Source organism: Schistocerca nitens, chromosome 1 (assembly GCF_023898315.1).
Source record: "Schistocerca nitens isolate TAMUIC-IGC-003100 chromosome 1, iqSchNite1.1, whole genome shotgun sequence".
In the NCBI taxonomy this organism is placed as follows: Eukaryota; Metazoa; Arthropoda; class Insecta; order Orthoptera; family Acrididae; genus Schistocerca; species Schistocerca nitens.
The window spans coordinates 633,144,758-633,167,440 of NC_064614.1; the positions used below are offsets into that span (position 1 = coordinate 633,144,758).

Genomic DNA, 22,683 nt, shown 5'->3' on the forward strand with positions numbered 1-22,683 from the left:
AAACAGCGTATTAATTGTGGAGGAGAGTGTGGTGTCACTGCCAGACACCACACTTGCTAGGTGGTAGCTTAAATTGGCCGCGGTCCATTAGTACATGTCGGACCCGCGTGTCGTCACTGTGTGATCGCAGACCGAGCGCCACCACACGGCAGGTCTCGAGAGACGTACGAGAACTCGCCCCAGTTGTACGACGACGTTGCTAGCGACTACTGACGAAGCCTTTGCTCTCATTTGCCGAGAGACAGTTAGAATAGCCTTCAGCTAAGTTAATGGCTACGACTTAGCAAGGCGCCAATTGTATCAGTGCATGTATCATACGAGTCTCATTTGTATCGCCACAATCTCCAGATGTATAATCAAGAACGATGTATACAAGGACGGATTAAAAGTTAAGTAGTCCAGAAGCTACGTACTTTTCTTTATAGCATTCATTAAGTCTCCTGTTTCAGACCTCACTCCATCCTTCGTGAGTTAGCGCGTGCATCTTGGCCGCCTCTTTCAATTAGTGTGCGTAGTGTTGGCAAGTCTGCCGACACTACAGAGAGTATTTCAAAGGAGACCATGCACAATAAGTAAAAGGTAAGCATAGGAAAAGTTTGTGGACAAAGCTCAGGAATTTTTTGAATAGACCTCGTATGTTCCACAATTTACTCCCTTCTTAATATTATTCTGTCACAATCATCTTTCCTTGTACTACACCAGAAGTGTAAAATGTTGTTTGCCCAAGCAGAATGTAACATTTCAGACTGTAAAAATCATATGTTTTTGGGGTGAAGAACTCACTGAGCCATGTTCGGAGCGCATTTTCATCTGGCAAGGTAGCTCCGTGAAGGTTGGTCGGTAGAGATCTGAAAACGTGAAAATATGATGGCACAAGATCAGGTGAATAAGGTGGGTGTGGAATGACTTTCCAGACCAACTCTTGTAGAGTGTTTTTGTCAGACTGGTAGAATGTGGGTCGCCTTATTGTGAAAGAGCATCACTTCCTGCAGTCTTCCTGGTCATTGTTCTTGGAGTGCATCTGCAAGATGTCTCAACTGTTGACAATAAATGTCACCAGTGATGATTGCACCTCAGGCAAGCAGTTCATAGTACACTACACAATCATGGAGTGAGGTGGCACAGTGGTTAGCACACCGGACTTGCATTTTGGATGACGACGGTTCAAACCCAAGTCCTGCCGTCCTGATTTAAGTATTTCTTGATTTCCCTAAATCACTTCAGGAAAATGCTGGGATGGTTCCTTTGAACGGACTTAGCCGACTTCCTACCCCATCCCCCCCTAATCCGCTGAGACCGATGACCTTACTGTTTCGTCCCCTACTGCAAATCAACCAACCACAACGTCACTGTTCCACCACATGCAAAACATTATCTTTTCTGAATGCATGGAGGTCTTCGTTTGGGCTCAACAATCCTTTCTTTTCCTTATGTTAGTGTAGAGACACCTTTTTGCATCACCAGTAATGATAGAGAACAGGAATGGTTGGCGTTGTTCATGAGCCAGATATGCAAACAGATATGTACTTATGGTCACCCACTGATTTTTGTTATTTTGGCTTGGAGCATGTGGTACCCATACACTCAATTTTTTGAACCTTCCTCATGGTATGCAAATGTCACATGATGTTGGAATGACAGTTCATCACATTTGCCATTTCTCGAGTACACTGACGTGGATCATAGTGGACTTATGCATTTAAATGATCTTTGTCAAACCCCGAAAGTCTTCCTGAACATAGAGAGTAACTAATGACAAAACAAATGTCTTTAAATTAGAAAACCATCTTCTTCCCATGCTCTGTACAGTGGCATTATCCTGTTACACAGTGAAATGTTTCTTGGTGCCTCCAATGCTGTCACCCCATTGTTGAATGTAAACAGAAGAATATGTCAGAAATGTTCCAATTCCTCCATGTGACACTCCGTTTTCTAGTTTTCTCAGCTCCACTCACTATCTCCAGATGACAAAATAGTGGTATGATAATTCAAATAGCAACAGTGAACTACAAATAAAACACGACAAATGGTAAATAACCCCTTAGCAAACAGAATACCAATATACAAAACAATACTGCTGTGAACTTATGCACCAACCTAATATATATCTGCATAATCTTCTAATGCTATCATGTGTAGCTACTACACCTTATCTGGTAACATCAACCAAAATACCAACCGATTATCATGGATAGCAATATACAAAATATATATGTGTAGCTCCAACTTTTTAATTGCATAATTTCAGCATTGTCCCCAGAATGCGTTGTTGTCCCCCTGCTTCTGAGTTAAGTGGAAGGATTGAACCAGATATTGCCAAGATTTTTTGACATGCTAGGCTGCGACTTCCTTGACTTGAGCCATAGTGTTAACAGTTTTGAGGCTAGCTACTTAGAAGAATATTGTGGCTAGAAAAAAGTCCATGTGTGCCGTTTTTTAAAGAGTTACTGGTGCTTACATAATTGATGTATCTTCAGAAGTAATACATACTAAAAAACAATCAAGTTTCAAGATTTATTTCTCTTATTTACATTAGTTCATTGATAGATTACAAATTTGAAAACAACAATGACAGAAAGTATGACTATCCTCTCAAGGGAAAAAGCGCAAGGTAAGTGTTTGATAATTTCTTCCTTTTGAGCTTCCAAAAATTTCTTGCTCACTCATCAAATGTGATGTATTTGTAGCAGAATTTCAGCAGACTGTGAAACCTACAAATTACTTCATTGTACCATGTTGGTTCAGTCATTCATGACAGCAGCTGTTACATTCAGTAAGGTTTCTTTCAAAATAATTCTTAGAAATTGATAACAGAATGCAGCACCAGCCAAGGGGCAGATCATGGTGCATATGTACATTGTTCTCCCATGAAAGGAGTGCAGTTTTCGAGCAATAGGTGGTTCAAGTGTCAAGAAAACATTGGTTCAAACTATACTCTAGCTTAGTCTTTTTAGATTAGATTAGATTAGTACTTGTTCCATAGATCATGAACACGACACTTCGTAATGGTGTTGAACGTATCAGGTTACTAAAAGGTGTCTGTACAAGATATTACATTACACAAAATATTACATGACACCTAATATTTTTAATTTTTTTGTGGGGGTTGGGAAATTACCCACTTACTGTATGCAAAAATTCATCTAATGAGTAGGAGGAGTTGCCATTAGGAAATTCTTTTAATTTCCTTTTAAATGCTATATGGCCATCTGTCAGACTTTTGATGCTATTAGGTAAGTGACCAAAAGTTGCAACCAAACTGTGCTCGAGCCTGGTCTCCAAAGTGTCAAAAACTGTAGAGTTCCCCTACAACTAAACCATATACAGACCATATAACGCAAGATGGCAGCAAGCGAGTGAGGTGGTATTAAGCAGTATGACTATTCTGTATATTCAAGATTCATGTGACAAGTGCCTAGTGTCACATAAGCAATTCATTTTAAGAGTATGGTATGTGAATCTGCTCTTAAGATGACAAATCAGTGAACAATGCGCAGCATCCCTAGCAGCCAGGTCGCCGAGAATGCAGCAGTCAAGCCAACACTGGGAATCATGACTGCATTGCCCAGCATCATTGAAGTTACTACACTCATCACGGGTGAGGTATGTGCTGTGCTAGAAGCACAGGATATGCTTGGGCTTGTTGTCCAGCCCCTCAATGATGCTGGCATTGCAGCAGTGGCAGATAAAATACAGCAAACTCTGGAGGTAAATGCAAGGAAGATCCGTGCTCTTTACAAGTCATAAAAAGAAATTAAGGATAGGGCCCAATTTCCCAAACAGTAACTGATTGAAAAATCTGACCTTAAAAATATCAGAGACGCAATAATTTCAGACTGTCTGGAATTCCAGAGAATAGCAGAGATAGTGATGAATCTTATTCACGAGAAATTAGGCTTGCATGAGACATTGAATGACATTGACAGAAGTCATGGCGTGGGATGTAGGGTGCCAGGATGTACAAAAACTAGACCAGTGTAAGTGAAATTTGTGTCGTACAGCAAAAGATCTGAAATCTTCAGACTGGAGAAGAAACTCAAGGGTCAGGTCTGACAATAAAAGAACATCTTACCTCTGAAAGTTCAAACATTTTGAATAATGCAGTTTCGAGATTTGGGCTATGAAACATATGGACAAATGATGGCAAGATAATGGTTAAGACCAAAAATGGAAAAAGATCAGTTTGCTATGTAAAGGAACTTGAAAACCAGTGCTTTAGGAGCTAAGAACAAGTCAACTCTTGCTGCCGCTAGTTTGTGTGTTTATATTATTATTGTAGATTGTAGTTAACCATAACTTAATTAATGTGTTAAATGTTTTGGTCAACTTCCTTACTGATTCCTGCTTTTTATTGTTACTTAACTTTGTCAATTACTGTACCAACTGAGTCTTACTTCCATTTTTATTTAGCAGTTTATCATCATATTGTTGTTACTCATCATTAGAACCATTAATCCTACAGCACTAATACCTCCTTACTTATACTAACAGTACATTAACTGTATGTGTAGATCTTTAAATGGATTATATTGACAGCATATTGTAATTAATAACATGTTGTTGGTGTAAAGCCTTTAATGCAAGAGTGCATATTGTACAACAGTGGTTTTCAAAAAGGCACACAACAATGCTATATGTGTTTACATTATTATTTGAGAACAAGGGTCCTTATTGTGCGCAAATTGTTGTTTGGATATAAAATGACTTAGTAATGGAAATCGTGCAGGAGCATTATGGGCAATCGATGCCCACCTTTTTCTGTTGTTCACTGCTTATTGACTTGTTACAAGCTGCATAATAAACTGTTGTTATGCGTTTCTTGGAGAGGTGGTGGTAAGAAGAGTATGATTGGAGTGGTCTTGTGTCTGCAACTATCAGAACAATTACTATTTGCGTACTATTAACCACCAATGCAATGAAGAGACTCTTCCCATCAGACTCGTTAAACACTTTATTCAATTGCCCAGGGAGTTGGTTCACGAATACTCAATTGAACATTCTTCATGAAAGTAGAACCAATGAAACAACTAGAACTTTCATAGCCAAAAGTAACTCTGCAACTGATTAACAACAGAATGAAAAACTATTCTTAGAGTAAGCACACAAGTGTCATAGAACACAGAACGTATGGCAGCTGTCACGGGAGCACTTTGACAGAGTTACAAACTTATACATGTGAACCGTGCAACTTGCACTGCACTGTAGTGTCATTTGTGTCTGCTACATCAGCCCCCACCAGAAAAGGGGGAACGGTGTCCAGAATCTTGTAGGAAAATGTACTTGTTGACTTGTTAGTCTTGTGCATTCTAAGGGCTTCCTTATTTCAACGATTTGGGGAGCCAGCAGTGACAAAGCTGGTGGAACTGGGTTGGGATTGTGCTGTGTTGCCCTTGTTGAGGTTTCTTCTTGAAAGAGATATGCAGGTTACATGCAGTCTAGTGAGACAGTAGTGGTTTTGCCATTAACAATAATGTTGAGCATATGATCTCCTCGTCATACTATTTTGTGTGTTCCTGAGTAAGGTGGCTGTAATGGGGGTTTGATACTGTCAGTGTGTAGCATTATGTGTGTACAATTCTGAATGTTTCGTGTGCGTACATTAGACCGGTGCCATGACTGGACACTTGCAGGGACCAGATGTGGGAGGTGTGTTCTCTCAACTGACAAAAAAAGTCACATCTGTCAAGTTGGTTAGCCACAAGGACTGCGGATCCCCCCCCCCCCTCCCTCCCCTCCGGCAGGCATAACATTTCACTGTAAACAAGTTCAGCAGCTGAAGTGTCCAAGTCTGGCTTGGAAGTGTTTCTCGGGCCAAGCAAAACCATTAGTAGGGCTGTGGTCCAACTTTAGTCATGGCACATCAGGTGTGCTTTCAGTCATCAGTCCAGGTTCCTGTCATCCCATTGCTGGCAGGGTGATGGCTCATCGTTCTGTAATGCACAGTGCCATAGGATTTAGTCAGTTGTTTGAACAGGTCGGACTCAAACTGGCATCTGCGATTCATCATGACTTGTGAAGGGCAACCAAAATGTGACACCCAAGTAGAAACAAAGGCAGAAGCTAGCATCTCTGCCAGGATGTTGTCTACTGGTGCAACTTCCAGCCAGAAGGTGAAATGGTCTATCATTGTTAATAAATAAGATTGGCCCTTTATGGTTAAGGGGCCAACCCCATTGCTACAAATTTATGTAGATCAAGCTGGTGGTCTGGAAAGTTGCCCTCCAACATGTGCGCATGTCTGTTGACTTTTCTGCATTGGCATTTAATACAAGTCCCTGCCCAGTGTTGATAGTGCTAGTGGTGTTGTCACACAAACTCCAAGATGGCACTGGCGGTGTATAGAAGGTAAGTCAAAAAGGACTTTTGACATTGAAATGATATAGAAATTTATTGAGATAACTTCCAGATAGATGTGTCATTTTGTAGCAAACAACCTAAAGTTTCACATAAAAGTATCAAATGATTTCGTTCGATGTGACTACCATTTGTGATGTGGCAAACACGCAACCAGTAATCAACTTCTTCCCACACTTGTTGCAGCAAGCCTCGTGTAACTTGTGCAAAGGCAGCGTAGATTCAATTTTCTTGGTCGGCTAAATTGTTTGCGCACTATATTGATTATCCCAGTAATGTGATTTATGTCTTTGTTGACCAGCTTGTTGTAGTGCCAAGATGACAGTTCATATTATTTTTTCAGAAGCCACATGCAAGCAGCTTCTGCTCGCGAAAGTCTGTGGCCTCCAGTTGGACCGACTCTCAAAAAAGGCCATCTGCTTTCGCCATTGGAATCTGCATGTATGCCTTTACACAGTCGAAAACACTGAATACAGTCGCACTACATAATGCGTAATTATAGTCCCAAAGTAATGATACAGGGTATCAATTGGGAACAGTTCTAGTGTTTAGGGCCCTATAATCACCACCAGGGCACCATGCGTTGTTCTTTTTTGGTGCCAAGTGTAGTAGAATGCATCGCACTATCACACATCATACTGTCAAATTCCACTTTTGCAGTGGCAGTCAAACTGGTGGTAAGTGCCTAGGTCAGCAGGAAGTTGTTGGGTCTTTTGTAGTCCGTATGTGATGTATCATGTCGTGGGGTATGTCCTTCAGTGCTCTCACAGGTCTTGTAAGAGCTTGAAATGTCTTCAGTCAGTTGACATATTCACCATAGGTGTCTTCCATGAGTTTACCCATGAGCACTGCTGCATATTGACAAAAACCTGCAGCTGCTCAACGACACCATTGACAAGCAATGTATTCACCATGTCAGGAAGCAGTTGATAATGTGCCAAAAAAAATCCGCACCAATTATGGTTTCTCACATGTCTGCAACCATGAAATCCCACATAAAGACAGGTCGTAGCCTGAGTTCCAGGCTGATTCGCAGTGTTCCATCTATCAGCATCATTGAATTTTTGGCAGGAGTGAAGCAGAAGTGGGTACACAGCCACTTGTTGTGCGACTTCATCCAAGGAACACACATAAGTCAGAACCATTATGTACAAGATATATCTGCCTGGATTTATAGTCACTGATGAATAGGCGCTGAAATGACACCCAGCAATTGGTCGACACATCTACATCCAATTGCCGCCAGCATTTGGGTTTGAGCAGGGCATTGTACAATTCCTTGCCTAGTCTCCAAATTACCTGATACCACCAGACGGCGTGTTTGTAAGTACCTGATGTCAAGGAAGTGGTGGACGAGCAGCTCCTTGATTGCTTGAGCTAATGACCCATGCCTCTGCTGCAGTCACAAGGAGCCAATATTCTTCCATCTTCTTGGTCAGTAAATCCACTTTGGCAGGCAGCGTGTGATAATCGGCCCATGTTACCAAGTGCAGCAAAAAGCTGTTGCATGCCACTGTACTCACTGACACGGCGATATAGCGTCAGATATCTTGTCAGCTAACTCTGCTACAGGGTCTAAGGGCATGCCAGTTTGTGATGCAATAATGGCATTTATCTGGGGTGGCAATCAATTACTCCACAGTGTGCACAACAAACTATTAGGCATGGTTGCCATATTCACCTTTCTCTTCAGGGGTCGCAAATATTGTGAGGGTCTTCTGTTGCCAATGTCTTCTAGGGTTCGGATTTGTCTGATATATTCTTCCGGTGGAGCGGAAACCTGTTGTATCAGTTTCAGTAAATCATAACAGCGGGTTATGCTGCCAGAAGTGTGGCAAAGCACAGCAAAGACACGGGGAATTGTGAGGCAGAAGGCATGGGCTCTGTCGATGCATCTGTCATGTCAAATGCAGGTCCTTCCCGTGATATAATATGGCTAATTCTATCACATCGGGGTCACCAGTGTTGGGGTGGCTCTGTGTCTGTGGCTAACAGAACAAATTATTACATGCATGATATTAGCTGCTGATGCGACAGAGACTCTTCATGTCATAATCACTAAACACTTTATTCAGTTGCAGGAGGAGTTGGTTAACGATGGATACTAGGTCAAGGCATTCTACATGAAAGTAGAACAGACCCAACAACTAGAACATTCAATAGTCTAAAGTACCTTGTAACTAATTAACAGCAGAATGAAAAACTGTTCTAAGAGTAAGTGCACAAGCATCATACACTACAGCACCTCTGGCAGTTGTTGGGGAAGCACTTTGACAAGGTTACTATATTATGCGTGGAAACCATGCTACTTGCACTGCACTGTAGTGTCACTTCTGTCGGCGACAAGTACTTCCTTGGGCCATGTTGTGGAAGAGGTCCTTGCTGTTCTTGCACATTCTTTTGTAATACTCTTTTTATTGCTGTCTTTAGTTTCTTGCTCATATCTGTCATATAGTCTTGTTAGATAAGCCATGGATGTGTAAATCATTGATGCAATTCTAAACATCCAAAACACCCAGGTAATGAATATAATCTCGTAACACCCGTTGATACTAATGATACATGTTATTTATGTATACAGATATTCTACCCAAAAAAAAAAGAGAAAAAAAACTTACCATACATAAATTTGGTGTTGTGACCTAGCTTTTTGACTCTGTTGCCGCCGCTCCAAGTAATAGCCAATTCCATTCATGCTGGATTCCACTTGCTTACTGCATGCTTGAAGCATTTAGTGCAACCCAGATGCACAGTGTGGACAGTTATGGAACTGTAACTTGTAACGTACCACTATGCATACATACTAAGCATCACTAGTATTCTAGGATTAATAATACACCTTGTTTTTATGCTGTTTATCTTGCTTTCAGTGCTGTTGCACACAGATCATTCTAGCTCTGTTTAGCAGGTTTCTTTTACTGTCGCAAGTCTGCTGTTCAACGTCCGCTGCAAATGCTGCTGCCCTCGGCCGCAAAACCTCTCTCCTCCCTGAGAACTGTTGACTGAAGACAGCTGTTGATTTCACTTCTGGGAACCTGCACTCTCCCACCTCAACATGTTTTCATTATGCTTTTTCTGTTGCCAGCACTGAGACTTGAGTTGCAAGTGTCCAGCAGTGGCACCCTCATGTACTCTGCCCCTGAATGCATATGCAATTGTCCAATCATTGTCAGCTCATCTAAGGGAGTTCCATCATATGTTTCAAGACAAACATAGATTTCATACTTCTGTTGAGATTGGCTCAAACCAAGTATTGCCACAAGTTTGATAAATCTAGATGTGTACATCTTTCTAAGATACGACAGAAGTAACAGATCAAAGGGTGGAGTAGGGGCTTGCATTTGCTTTGATTTGTCATCTATTGTGCTACACACATCCAACAATAATGAAGATATACTAATGGCAAATATGTTCATAGATATCATGTTCATAACAGAAAGTGCCTGATATGTGTCCTATGGAAACCTCAAAAAATAGGTTTCGAAACTGCTCTTTCATGTCTCGAATTTACATACACACTTATTATTACAGCTGGTGACACTGACATAAATTTTCTATGCAGTAGTCCTTACAGTGTGAAATTTAAGCTGATGCTTTCTTCTCCAAATGTGTCACTACTTCAGCTTGCTCCTGCCCACCATATAAACAGTAGTCACACTCTCATAGATATATTTGTAATGAAATTCTTGACCTGAAAAAGAAACTTGTACAAACACTTATATTTCCAAAATTGATTATAGCGATGTTATCCTGTAAGGTTTTTCTCAGAAAGCTCATGGCACCTGGAACTGGTTATGAATGCCAACTGTTGTTGTATCGGAGATGTTCGACTCTTTGATCATATTTCACCATCATATACACAGCTATCCTCGCTGCGCACGGACAAGTGCAGAGATTTCCATGTCCCCTGTCTTCTCTACTGTCTTATCAATGTACACTGTCCCTCATATCTCTCCTCAACCCTAACGTTCTTCTCTGAAAACATGGCAGAAACATCCATTTTCATCAGAAGAAAATCCCTTGTGTCCCATTGCATCATTCAGCCACTTTCTCAAAGTCTTTCTAGTAGCAAGATCCCAACGCAGGAAATATTTTGCTTCATAAAAACAGGTTTGTAAATCAGTGTCCTGCCTTCATATAATCTACCTGCAACTTTCTGGTGTCTGCAGGGTCTCCCATGTGCACATCCTTCTTTCCTAATTAGAAATAATTAAATTATGGTCCATGCAAAATTCTGCTATCCACATTGCTTCCCTTTTCATTTCAGCTTGTTTATCTTACAAGAACAGATCTGTCAATTGTCCGCACTGTTGACCTTGCAATTACTAAGTAAGTTGCTGCCTCTCTTCAGGTACCATATATCAGTTTGTGTTTCCACAAATACACTTCCAGTGTGGTTGCTCCCAATCATTAAGCTCTCTGTAATTTGAGGTGCACAAGCTACCTCACAGTGGTAGATTCTCTAGAAGATTAAAACTATTTTCCTTGAATAATTCTGTTTTGCCATTAAAATGATGATTGCAACAGATCGCATATGCCATGTGAATTGTGTTTTCATCCAGAAAAAATATTCCAGCGAGATCATTCATTCTATTTGTATTGAATAGCCCTGTACAGTTTTTAAAACATCTCACAGCGAACGCTACAATGATCCTGACTTTCATGGTACTAATACTGCATACATCAGGTAGATTTCTAAAATGTATGGTCCCATATGATTCTGAGGCTCTTCGTCATTGTCTAGGGGGAGACTGTTGACATGCACCCCCCTCCCCCCCCCACCCCAAACACCCCCTCCAGATGTATCCCAGTTACAGCATCTCTGCAAGCTAACTACACTGAAGAGCTAAAGAAACTGGTACACCTGTCTAATATCGTGTAGGGCCGCGTAAGCATGCAGAAGTGCCATAACACGACGTGGCATGGACTCAACTCATGTCTGAAGTAGTGCTGGAGGGAATTGATACCATGAATCCTGCAGGGCTGTCCATAAATTCATAAGAGTACGAGGGAATGGAGATCTCTTCTGAACAGCATGTTGCAAGGCATCCCTGATATGCTCAATAATGTTCATGTCTGGGAAGTTTGGTGGCCAGTGGAAGTGTTTAAATTCAGAAGAGTGTGTTCCTGGAGCCATCTGTAGCAATTCTGAACGTGTGGGGTATCACATTGTCCTGCTGGAATTGCCCAAGTCCGTTGGAACGCACAGTGGACATGAATGGATGCAGGTGATCAGACAGGATGCTTATGTATATGTCACCTGAAAGTTGTTTCTAGACATATCAGGGGTCCTGTATCACTCCATCTGCACACACCCCACACCATTACAGAGCCTCCACCAGCTTGTGCAGTCCCCTGCTGATATGCAGGGTCCTTGGATTCATAAGGTTGCGTCCATACTTGTACACGTCCATCCGCTCGATACAATTTGAAATCTGGCCAGGCAACATGTTTCCACACATCAACAGTCCAATGTCGTTGTTAGTGGGCCCAGGTGAGGTGTAAAGCTTTGTGTTGTGCAGTCATCAAGGGTATACAAGTGGGACTTCAGCTCTGAAAGCCCATATTGATGATGTTTTGTTGAATGGGTCACAGGCTGACACTTCCTGATGACCCAGCATTGAAATCTGCTGCAGTTTGCAGAATGGTTGCACTTCAGTAACCTTGAACGATTCTCTTCATTGGTCCTGTTCTTGCAGGATCTTTTTCTGGCCGTAATGATGTCGGAGATGTAATGTTTTACCAGATTTCTGATATTCACAGTACACTTGTGGAATGGTCATACATGAAAATCTCCACTTTGTCACTACCTCGGAGATGCTATGTCCCATCACTCGTGCGCTGACTATAACACCACATTCAGATTCACTTAAATCTTGATAACCTGTCATTGTAGCAGAAGTAACTGATCTAACAACTACACCAGACACTTGTCTTATATAGGTGTTGCCAACTGTAGCGCCGTATTCTGCCTGTTTACACATCTCTGTATTTGAATATGCGTGCCTTTAGCCTTTTCTTTGGTGTTTCAGTGTATAAAGCTCATTGAATATACTATGCTAACTCGTTACTGCCAGACACAGTTCAAAATTTTATGAAAATTCTAAGTGCAATGGTCTGTCACCCTCAGGCAACACACTCCAACTTCCCTATGGCAACAGATTGCCACAGCATATCTGAAACCGAAGATTCCACTGCCAATGACCAGCCCTAACACCTAACACTATTTCTGCAAAAGTGCCCCCTCCAGAGCATAGTTCTCCATTCCTTGCCTCCCATGGGTTGTCATGCTAAAGTTGCAAAAACTACATGTATCTATGTTTATGGTGATTACAATATGTTATATGATCAGTTGGGTTATAAAAGTAAGCTCCTCAACATGTTGATCATTTTGGTACATTATACTGTGTTTTTTGTTTGATAAATTAACACGATTTAAATGAAAGTTAATGTAAGTAATATATTATTCACTTAAAAGTTAAGTATGCTGCTTTCACTTATTGTACAAATACTATTTACAAATCCAGTGAGTACTTATTGATTGTACTTCACATAGTGAGGTAGCCATTTGTAATTTCCGTCACTACCTTGCGCTTGGGCCTGATTTAATTATGAATACACTACATACACTGTTCATGTTCCAAACCAAGAATATAAATACAGATGTTAAAAATAATGTTTAATTCTGTAATTAAATTGCTTTTTGTGTACAAAGTTTTTGGGGTGCAGATGAAATCTTAGGCTCACTGCACTTGTCACACTGATTCTGTGAAATTAGTGTGTTTGTTTTATTTGCAAACCATAGCTTATGTTATTTTGCATATGGAAGTAATTTTGTATCTCTTAATCAGTGCAATTCGCTAAGGAAGTTGATCACATTTGCATCCATCTCTGAGACTTCCTAAACTCTTAACCGTCACTCTCGGGTTCCAAAGGTGCCTTCCCATTCCACTGACTAGTGTACTAGACCAGGCCACTTTAGCACTGATACTTAAAATTTTAACTGCCACCGTGTAAATTTTGGTAGACTGCTGATCGTGTCATTTGAAACGTATGATTTTTCCTATTTTTAAATATGAAATCACATATACTGATGGGCTCGGTTGGTCTTCACTGTGTTTCTAAAATAGCCAATAGAAGATGGAAATGTATAAGAGGTGAGCAAAAAGTTTCCATTCTAAGGCCATACAGTCCAGAATCAGTATGCAAGTTAGGCAAAATTGCCATGAGGATTGAGGCAGATACCCGTTTTGTAAAACATTCACGTTTCCTCTTTACCGCATGCATGTCTGAAACACACGAATACCACACTAATCCCTTGCCTACTTGTCGGTGCTTATACAGGGTGTCTCTCCTAACAGTTGTTAGGCTCATTTTCTCTGGAGTTTCAGCAGATATTTGCAATTCTGTTTATACATAGTGTAACTGGAGTCAGCCCATACAAATAGTGCTCATCACGTCTTTCATATGATGCCCATTGTCAACGTAAAGCATAGGCTTGTTTCCATGTGCCCATTCAATAAAGCAGTTTCAGATTAGTGTAGTGTGATATTTATTTTATTGATACACATTAACAGGGACAGTAAAAATTGAAGAATAAAAAGTACTCCAGCTGCGAAAGCATGCCCTGGCCCACACTGACTGCTGCTGCCAAGCATGCAGCACTACTTGAGTTCTTGCTGGATTGCTGTTTATTCTCCACATTTTACTGTCCCTCTTGATACATATCAATAAATCAAATATCACAGTAGGCTAACCTGGGATCACTCTATCAAATGGGCACATAAAATCCCCCTTTAATTTTCTCTCTCTCTCTCTCTCTCTCTCTCTCTCTCTCTGTTTTTTTTTTTTTTTTTGAACGGGAAATAAACCAACACTTCCTGTCGACAGTGGGCTTTGCATGAAAGATGTGATGAGCCATATTTGTTTGTGCTAACTCGAGCTGCACAGTGCAAAAACGAAATTGCAAATATCTACTGAAACACCAGAGAAAATGTGCTTGATGGTTCATAGGAGTGACACCGCATGTACGTGCATCGGAATCTCATTGTGTTGCATGTACATGGCAGCAATGTCCTCAAATAGAAACTTTTTGATCACCCCTTATAGTTTCTAACTTAGCTGGTAGATCATATTTGTTGTATGGAATCAAGTTGCTGAAGAGTGGCAGCTGTTCATTCAGTATGTAAAGAAACCATAGACATGCCTTCATGTTTCTTTCGGCCATGTAGTTTTGCATGAATTGGAGTAAGATTTTATTGACAGCGACAGTGAGAGTGACAATGATAACAATCTTGACTTTGTGCAAGAAGAATTATTTCAAACTTCAAATGATTATATCTGATTTTGATTTTGTAAAATGGTTATTGAAACCATTGTGTGTGCTCTATTATGATGTTTCTTCATTTTATGAACTATGAAACATTTTTTCCCATTATTATAGCTTCAGAAAATGAACAGAGTGTAAAACAGCCATGTGCAAAGAGCCATATCTCAGGGTGCATCACAAAAAAAAAAAAAAAAAAACTGTGAAAATAATGAGTAATGATTTATAAGTATGGTTTTAGTATTTTAGCTTTCAATGATCGAAATAGACTAGTAAATTATTAGGACTTGAATGGTCAAAAGGAGTTATTTTGACAATAGTAAACTTATATATTTTTGACAAAACCTAATATTCATTAAAAGTACATGGAGAAAAGCTAAACATTCAAATAAGATAGAAATATGTAATGCAGGAGAAGTTCCAGGCGTTTAAAAAATATTTTCACAGCTAAACGTTGGCTACTCATCTTAATTAAAAAAAAAAAAATTGAAAGTACATAAAAATGGCTGAAATTGTAAGGAAAGTCTCACATGTAGTCAAATTGAATTTTGTTTCTTGAGGATATGAAAGGGAGGCAGTAGTTTAAAATAAAATGAGACAGAGTTGTAGCCTATACCCAATGTTATTTAGGCTGTTCATTGAGCATGCAGTAAAGACAACCAAAGAGAAATTTGAGGTTTGCTGCTGATGTTGTAACTCTATGAGAGATGGCAAACTGTTTGGAAGATGACATGAATGGAATGGGTAGGATTATGGAAAGACATTTACAAGTAAATATTGAATTAAATAAAGAAATGCTAAAAAGTTAGATCAGAAAATGAGACACTTAAAGTAGTAGATGAATTTTGCTGTTTGGGCACCAAATTAGTTGACAGTGGCTGAAGCAGAATGTGTATAAAGGCAGACTTCAATAGAAAGAAAAGGGTTTCTGGAAAATTGCAACTTTTTAATTATCAGTGTAAATTTAAGTGCTAGGAAGACTTTGGAAAAGCATTTGTTTGGAGTGTAGCTTAGCTTTGTACTAAAGTGAAATATTGGGATTAGCAGTTCAGAGAAGCAGCATATAGAAGCTAATGAAATGTAATTCTGTGGAAGGATGCTGAAGATTGGATAGGTTGAGTGCTTAATTGATGAATAGGTCCTCAGTTAAATCGGGGACAAAGGAAATTTTTTGCACATATTGACTAAAATATTGGATGGTTACGAGGAAACACCATAGGGCATCAAGGCGTAGTCAGTTTGGTAATGGAATGGGGGGGGGGGGCACTTTTAAACCTGTACAGACAGACCAAGGCTTGACTACAGTAAGCAGGTTCAGGTAGATGTAGGTTGCAGTGGCTACTCAGAGATGAAGATATTTGCACACGATAGAGTAGTGTGGAGAGCTGCATCATATCAGTCTTCAGAATAAAGACGACATCAATGCTGTCATATAATGTGTGTCCGTGCAGTTTCATTACATGCATTTATTTCACCAAAGTGAAACGAAGTAAGTTTCCGGACATATTGTTTGTGGAGTTTCTGTGTTTTCATTAAATCACTCCTGGCATATGCCGGAGCAGTTTCATAAACAGGTTGCAATCCATACCTCACAAACTGAGCTGGTGCTCAGTCCAGTGACTCAGGCATCAACAAGATGCTAAACTATAACCTTATCCTTCTGTTTTCTCCTTTCTGTGACTTTATAAATATAATTATTTCTGGAGTCAATACCGTCAAACATTTTTGTCTCTTTAAAGTTAGACATAGTAGTTATTGTAAATTCAATCTGTAGAATAATCTACATTGTTCAGTGTCAAGATGTTCTTAAATTTGTCAATAATGATCATTTTCCTTTTGTGTTACAGCAATTGACCTCATCAATAATTTGCTACAAGTGAAACAAAGGAAAAGATTTACAGTAGATAAATCTCTTGCACATATTTGGTTGCAGGTGAGGTTCTTCTATTAATTTTTGCAATGTACTCCTTACTCATAACAATTTCAGAGGGCGAAGATTTATTCGTTCTGTTCTTATAATCATTGTTAAATTACATTGAGGACTAAGCAATTACTGTTAAGTGACAGGTAGCATCCACAAATATTGATGAAGAAAACAAAACAGTAGATCAAATTAATCACACTTTCATAGCCATCAAGTGAGTTGTTATGCTCAGAATAATTCACAGTGGAACAAGGAATTATTGAAAAAGGTAATGTAGAATTGACTGAGCTATAAAGATAGATAAGAAAGTTACTGAAAAAGAAGCTGACACAAGACCCAATAAAGAAGAAATTATTATATATACCTGTATTTAGCTTATGCCTTGAGGTTTCTTGATAAAAATCTTCTATCAAGATAAGCATCAGGAAAAAGTGAAAGAGAAGCAACAGAACTAATAGCTTTTAAAATATTTTCAGTAGCAGATGCCCCACAAGTTGCAGAAACTAGTTGAAAATCATACTTTACCACCCTCAGCTGATATCGAAGTGCTTTTTTTATTATGTATTTCTTTATTATTTTTTAAAATTCTATTGGTTTCAATTGTTACAAGTTGCCATCATCATTTACAAGAATTTTATCAGTCAAAGTAAATCTGTGGATATATGCCTGAAGTTCCATCCCGTCTTAAATAACGTGAAAACCATGAACTGAACAGCAAATATCAGTACATATTGTCCAGCAGATCAATGTGTCAATAATGTAATAGTGCAACATTGCTATGACTCCAACAAGGTTTTGTAAAAGCCATTGCCTCCATGCGTGAGAATATGAATAAAAATTTGAGAGATACTGGTCAGGAACCAGTGAAATGGCTAAATGGATTCGACCACATCACTTAATGCAACAGATGGGATGACATGATGTGCCTTACCAATGTTCCTTTTACTTGGACAGTACGGTGTAGATACTTAGTATTTAGTGCTGTGTTGCACAATGAACCAGAAAATTGTGGGAGCCAACAAAGTGTCACATCTAATGTGGGTCATGGCAGAGAACATATATCAAGCACTTCTTTTGCACAATGGCAGAACGACAGAGAAATCCATGAGGTGGTGCCAGTACACTAAAGCAATGCACCAGAAACGACAACACCGAAAGATATTCATATGACTTCTGAATGTTGACCTGTGGAAGACCGTCTGGACCTTTTGTTGCTAACAAGACAAACAATTATTGAAAGATATATGAGAGTTTGTGATGTTTGTTAAGTTCAAACCCATATGGCACTACATAGAAGTGTTCACTCTCAGACCCAGCCATGAGGAGCTAGCATAATTAATACAAGAAGAGATTCAGTGATCAGCAGCCCTGATCTGTACAAGACAAACCAACATTGAAGAAAGGATTCGGAAACCTTAAACTTATGCCACAGCTATCAGACAACATCCAAGGTTTTCAATGACACCTCTCCCCTTGCTAATACCATTTCTGTGCAGAAAACTTGACATCTGGAAACAAAGGACAGGGCACCAGTGTATTTTCATTGTGGATGCCCTACCAAAAAGAAAGAAGACTATTATGTTGCAAGACATAAAACAGCAGACAATTCTACCAATTCCAGACAACAGCAGATGACTGTAGTCAATCTCCACCCTAAAGCCCATCACGGTACTCTGCACTGAGGTCACACTCCAACAGGCTACAGCTGTTCAGTGTCGTCATACACAGGTTCCAGCCACTTGCTTACTCACCACAAACAGAAATGGGGCCATTGTCCTGAAGATAGCAAATTGAAAGTACCTTCTGCCAACACTAACCTAATTGAGATTGACAAGGCCAACCAGGAAAAGATGTGATGGCCTCTGTGTATTCACAGCCATCTATGAATGCATAATGGACAACCATCTTTGATACCTTAAATGGACAGCAAGTCTTTGCAACTTACATGAAATTGTTAGTTTTTCAAAGAGCATCTGATTCACTTGACAACTGTGCTGATGTGTGTCCACAATGCAGCTCTTCCCCTGAATCCAAGAATGTGTGTCCCCCAAGAAATAAGTCGTGAAGCACTTAGTTAATGCTAAACAGAGTCTGTCCTGAACAAAAATAAATGGGGGGGGGGGGGGGGGGCAGTAATATCATAACACATTTTCCAACTCTTCAGAATGTTTGTGATGAGAAGCTCCCTCAAAATATGCTTCTACTAAAGACACTTCATAAAGGGTTTCAGTTCAAAGGCATGGCTGCTACTGCTGTAAGGAGATGCCAGAACTCCAGTCATGGTACTTTTGTGATGAGAATGCTGAGACATAATTACACATTTTAGTTAAAGAATATGTGCAGTAGCAGTGCTTATTCAGGAAGTTGCAGGAAAGAGATTTTTTATGCATCCAGAGCAGTCCCTAAGTCAGAGAAGAATTACTGTATGCCTGAGAAAGAGTGCCTTGCAGTTGCTTTGGCAGTCAGTAAGTCAAAGGAGAATGCAAACCAACACATCGAGCATTCTATAAAAGGAGTTACATCACAGTGGGACTGAAATAATTGCTTGTTGTCAAAGCTCCTTTATATCCAGCACTACTGATGATTTTTCATGATGTTCTATCATCAAGTCATTTAGGATCTGCAAAAATGCTTTATAGAATCGGAAGCAGGCATTATTTGCCAGATAGCTATGCCTCTGTCTAACCTTTCTATCTGCAGATGAAAGACCTCATGCAAATTTTAATAAGGCATTGGCAGGTTTCTTTTAGTGTATGTTGACATGAAACTGACAGGCTGGGATGTGATACTACCTGTCTTGGCTTTCAGAAACAAGACAGAAAAGCAGAATACAACAGGTTCCTCACCATTTTTCCTGACCTGTGGTGGAGAGGCTGAGAGTACAATTCGTAGTTTGTTTCTGTTTCAGTGATGACATTCGGAATGATTACTCATAAACAGTTCATCACAAGAACAGAAAAAGTAAGACCACTGGCACATGTAAGATTCTTGGAAGACCAGGTTTACGACAGTGAACACTACAATGGCAAATGCGAATCTGTAGACTACAACCCATGTGAACTTGCAATAATTTTTACGTCTGTGAAAAAGTTGGGCTATAATAAAAGTGACTAAACTTCTACTTTAGTTATATCTGAAAATTCTGTATTGGCCAATGAGATAATGGATGATGATCCTACATATAAGAGACAAAAGTGAGAGATGTCATCTATGACGTATGCATTAAGCCCGTTTGTAATCCTGAGGTGCACCAATGCATTGCTAAGCATATGGTCCTAATGTGGTTCATCAGTGTCTGTGACAGTACTTACACATCTTCCTTAGTCATCTTCAGCAGACATTGTGAGTGATTGTCATGTGTGTTCTCTGTGTGGATTCCAGATTCCACCTGACAAAGATGAACAGGTCAGTGGTCAAAATATTGTGTAAGAGAAAGGAATAGTTGAGGTGGAAACTACAGAAGAAATTTGGGATAATTGATAGTCAACATTGGTATTAAATAAATAGAAGAGGTTTGATGTATACCAAGTGCTGCAACAGACAACATTGAGTACGGAACATTTTTTGGAGCCCATGTGTTTCATTTATCCTCCCCCCCCCCCCCTCCCACACCACCACCACCAACAATAAAGAAATACATATTTGTTGAAGAAAAGTGGCAAGTACACAAGTGTGTTATTTTAATAATTGCAATGTGTTTGGATTGCAACAAGCACCAATTCAAAGCATCTCAATAACTCTACAGTATATGGTCTTTATGTATGCTTATTGTTAACCCTTAGCCATCAAATGTGTATGCCTCATACACTACCCCACATCAGTCATAGAGACCGTTTGCATGTTTTAAATTTTTTGTTAAAGAATATTAAAATATTGCAAGAAATTAAAGTCACATCTTTGTTTTGATAATATTTTAATCGTAACACATCTCCAAAATGTGAAAAAGTGTGCTTATAAATATTAAAAATAAACACATGACAAAAGTCTACACATTTTAGGCAGAATTGTAGGAACTTAAAAAATTTGAGATTTGACAGTACAAATGCTTATAATACCAATATTCTTACATATTTATGAAAAGTTCGATATATTATTACAATATATAAGTAATTTTTGGCACATATTAACACAAGGTTTTCAAAATTACGAGGCACAAACACTCACAAATTGCAGGGATATTCAATGCACATTTGTAACTATATTCAACAAAAATAGGATTCTTACATGCAAAACATAAATAGACTGTTTTGCATTTTGTTTTGGGGTCACAAGTCGAGCATGTTTTCCTTTTTTAAAGTTTTTCAGAAGTTTCAGTTGATGACGTACTGGGTGTTTGATCCATTTTTATAATTCGATGTATGGTGCACTGAAAGTTTCCTTTGTAAGCCAAAACTATGCACCCAGCATTTCAAGTGAGGGTTTATAAGATCTTCTGCCAAATTTTCTATGAGAGCCAGGTGTGGGACCTTTGACTGCGCTTGGTAAATGTTACTAACAGTATACACATTGTTGAAGATATGCCAAGTATTCTATAAAATATTGCCATTGGCCATTGTTGAGTCCATTTAGACGTGGAGTAGGTAGCACATTTCAGATTTAGCATGTCAATGCTGCCCTTTGTGCTGTTGTAAAATATGATCATTTCTGGTTTCTCCGTATTTGAATCAGTGGTTGGTGTATGGTGCATGCTGGACAAAACAAACACAGATTTACTTAACTTTTCTATAAAAGATGTTAGTATAGCATCAGACGTAAATCCAAAAATGGCCGATCCAACTTCTCAATCATGCCTGGGAAGACAATGAAGTGGGATTTCGTGCTTGTTTTTCTTCATGGTACCCACTAGTGTCAGTCGTTTTTGTTTTAGCACATTCAGTAGCTCCACTGATGTTAACCAATTATCAGTGGTCACGTTTTTTTGTGTACCTTCTATCAATGTTGATAGTTGCAAAACTTCCTGGCTGTGTTAGTGCAATCTTTAGTAATCAGCTGGCAGACCTTTGCCATCAAAATGTTCCCCTAAGTACAAGTAAGTCTCCAACAAATACCCAGTTTGAGCACCAGTAACGCACATGATTTTCAAACCATATTTGTGTGGTTTTTTCGGGATGTACATTTTGAATTTGTGCTTTTCGCCTAAAGCTACTAGCATTTCATCAATGCAAGCGAAGCTGCTGATACATCAGAGCTCTTTACAGTTCTGAATAAACATTTTAAAAAGTTGTGATATTGGTGTAGCTAAATTAGCGATGCGGGGTTCAGTTCGAATATTTGTATCGTCAAACCAAAGACAGTTGAGCAGCACGTTAAACCTGTATTTGTTCATAATGCAGCTATATATTTCTCCACCTGTGCCATCTTTGCTGTACCAGCATGTGTAGTGTGCATGGCTTTTTTGAAAATGGCAATGTAGTACAACATATCAATGAAGTCTTTTAATTCAGTTACATCTACATCATGAACAGCTATTTCCCTGTGGTAATTAGGTTAAATTTTCTGATTTTTTTCACTAGAGTGCTTTACTATATATCCCAACACACCGTCAGAGAAAAATAAGCTCCAAATCTAGAGGCTTTGTATTTTCGTGCAGAACACCCAGAAAATTACATTTGAGTCCAGGTAGATGCCGTATGATGTTATGAAGCATAGTCATTGATCTTGAGACAGGAGGACGGGAAGACCAACAAAATCAGTTCATAACAAAGCAGTTGCCATATCTTGCCAGTGGAACATCGTCATCGTAAGATGAATTCTCCATTGGCTTCCTAATGTCATTCCCTCGTTCCATGGGTTGAGGTTCAGGCCCATCACCATCGACTCCTGAATTGGACTGGTGTTCATCTTCAGTGATGTGAGCCACTGTCTTCAGAATCTATGTCAGTCCCCTCCAACCATCGGACTATATTTTTCTCCATTTGAGACATTTTTCCCATACAAAAATAGAAAAAAATAACATAGGCCAATTATGGAAGAACTTTTTTGCTGAAAATACCTTATTCTTACATTTTTTACAGTGGGAAATCCAAATATGATATTTAAAAAAACTGTATCACCCACCATTTCTTCACATTTTACAGTT

General features: G+C 39.3%; 1 protein-coding gene across 1 annotated transcript in view; it reads left to right on the plus strand.

Moving 5' to 3' along the window:
* LOC126257955 (serine/threonine-protein kinase D1) overlaps positions 1–22,683 on the plus strand; it is a 191,641-nt gene that overhangs the window by 159,993 nt on the left and 8,965 nt on the right. The window contains exon 17 of the mRNA XM_049955604.1: positions 16,528–16,613. Within this exon, the coding sequence (XP_049811561.1) occupies positions 16,528–16,613 (86 nt within the window). The remainder of the gene's footprint in view (positions 1–16,527; positions 16,614–22,683) is intronic.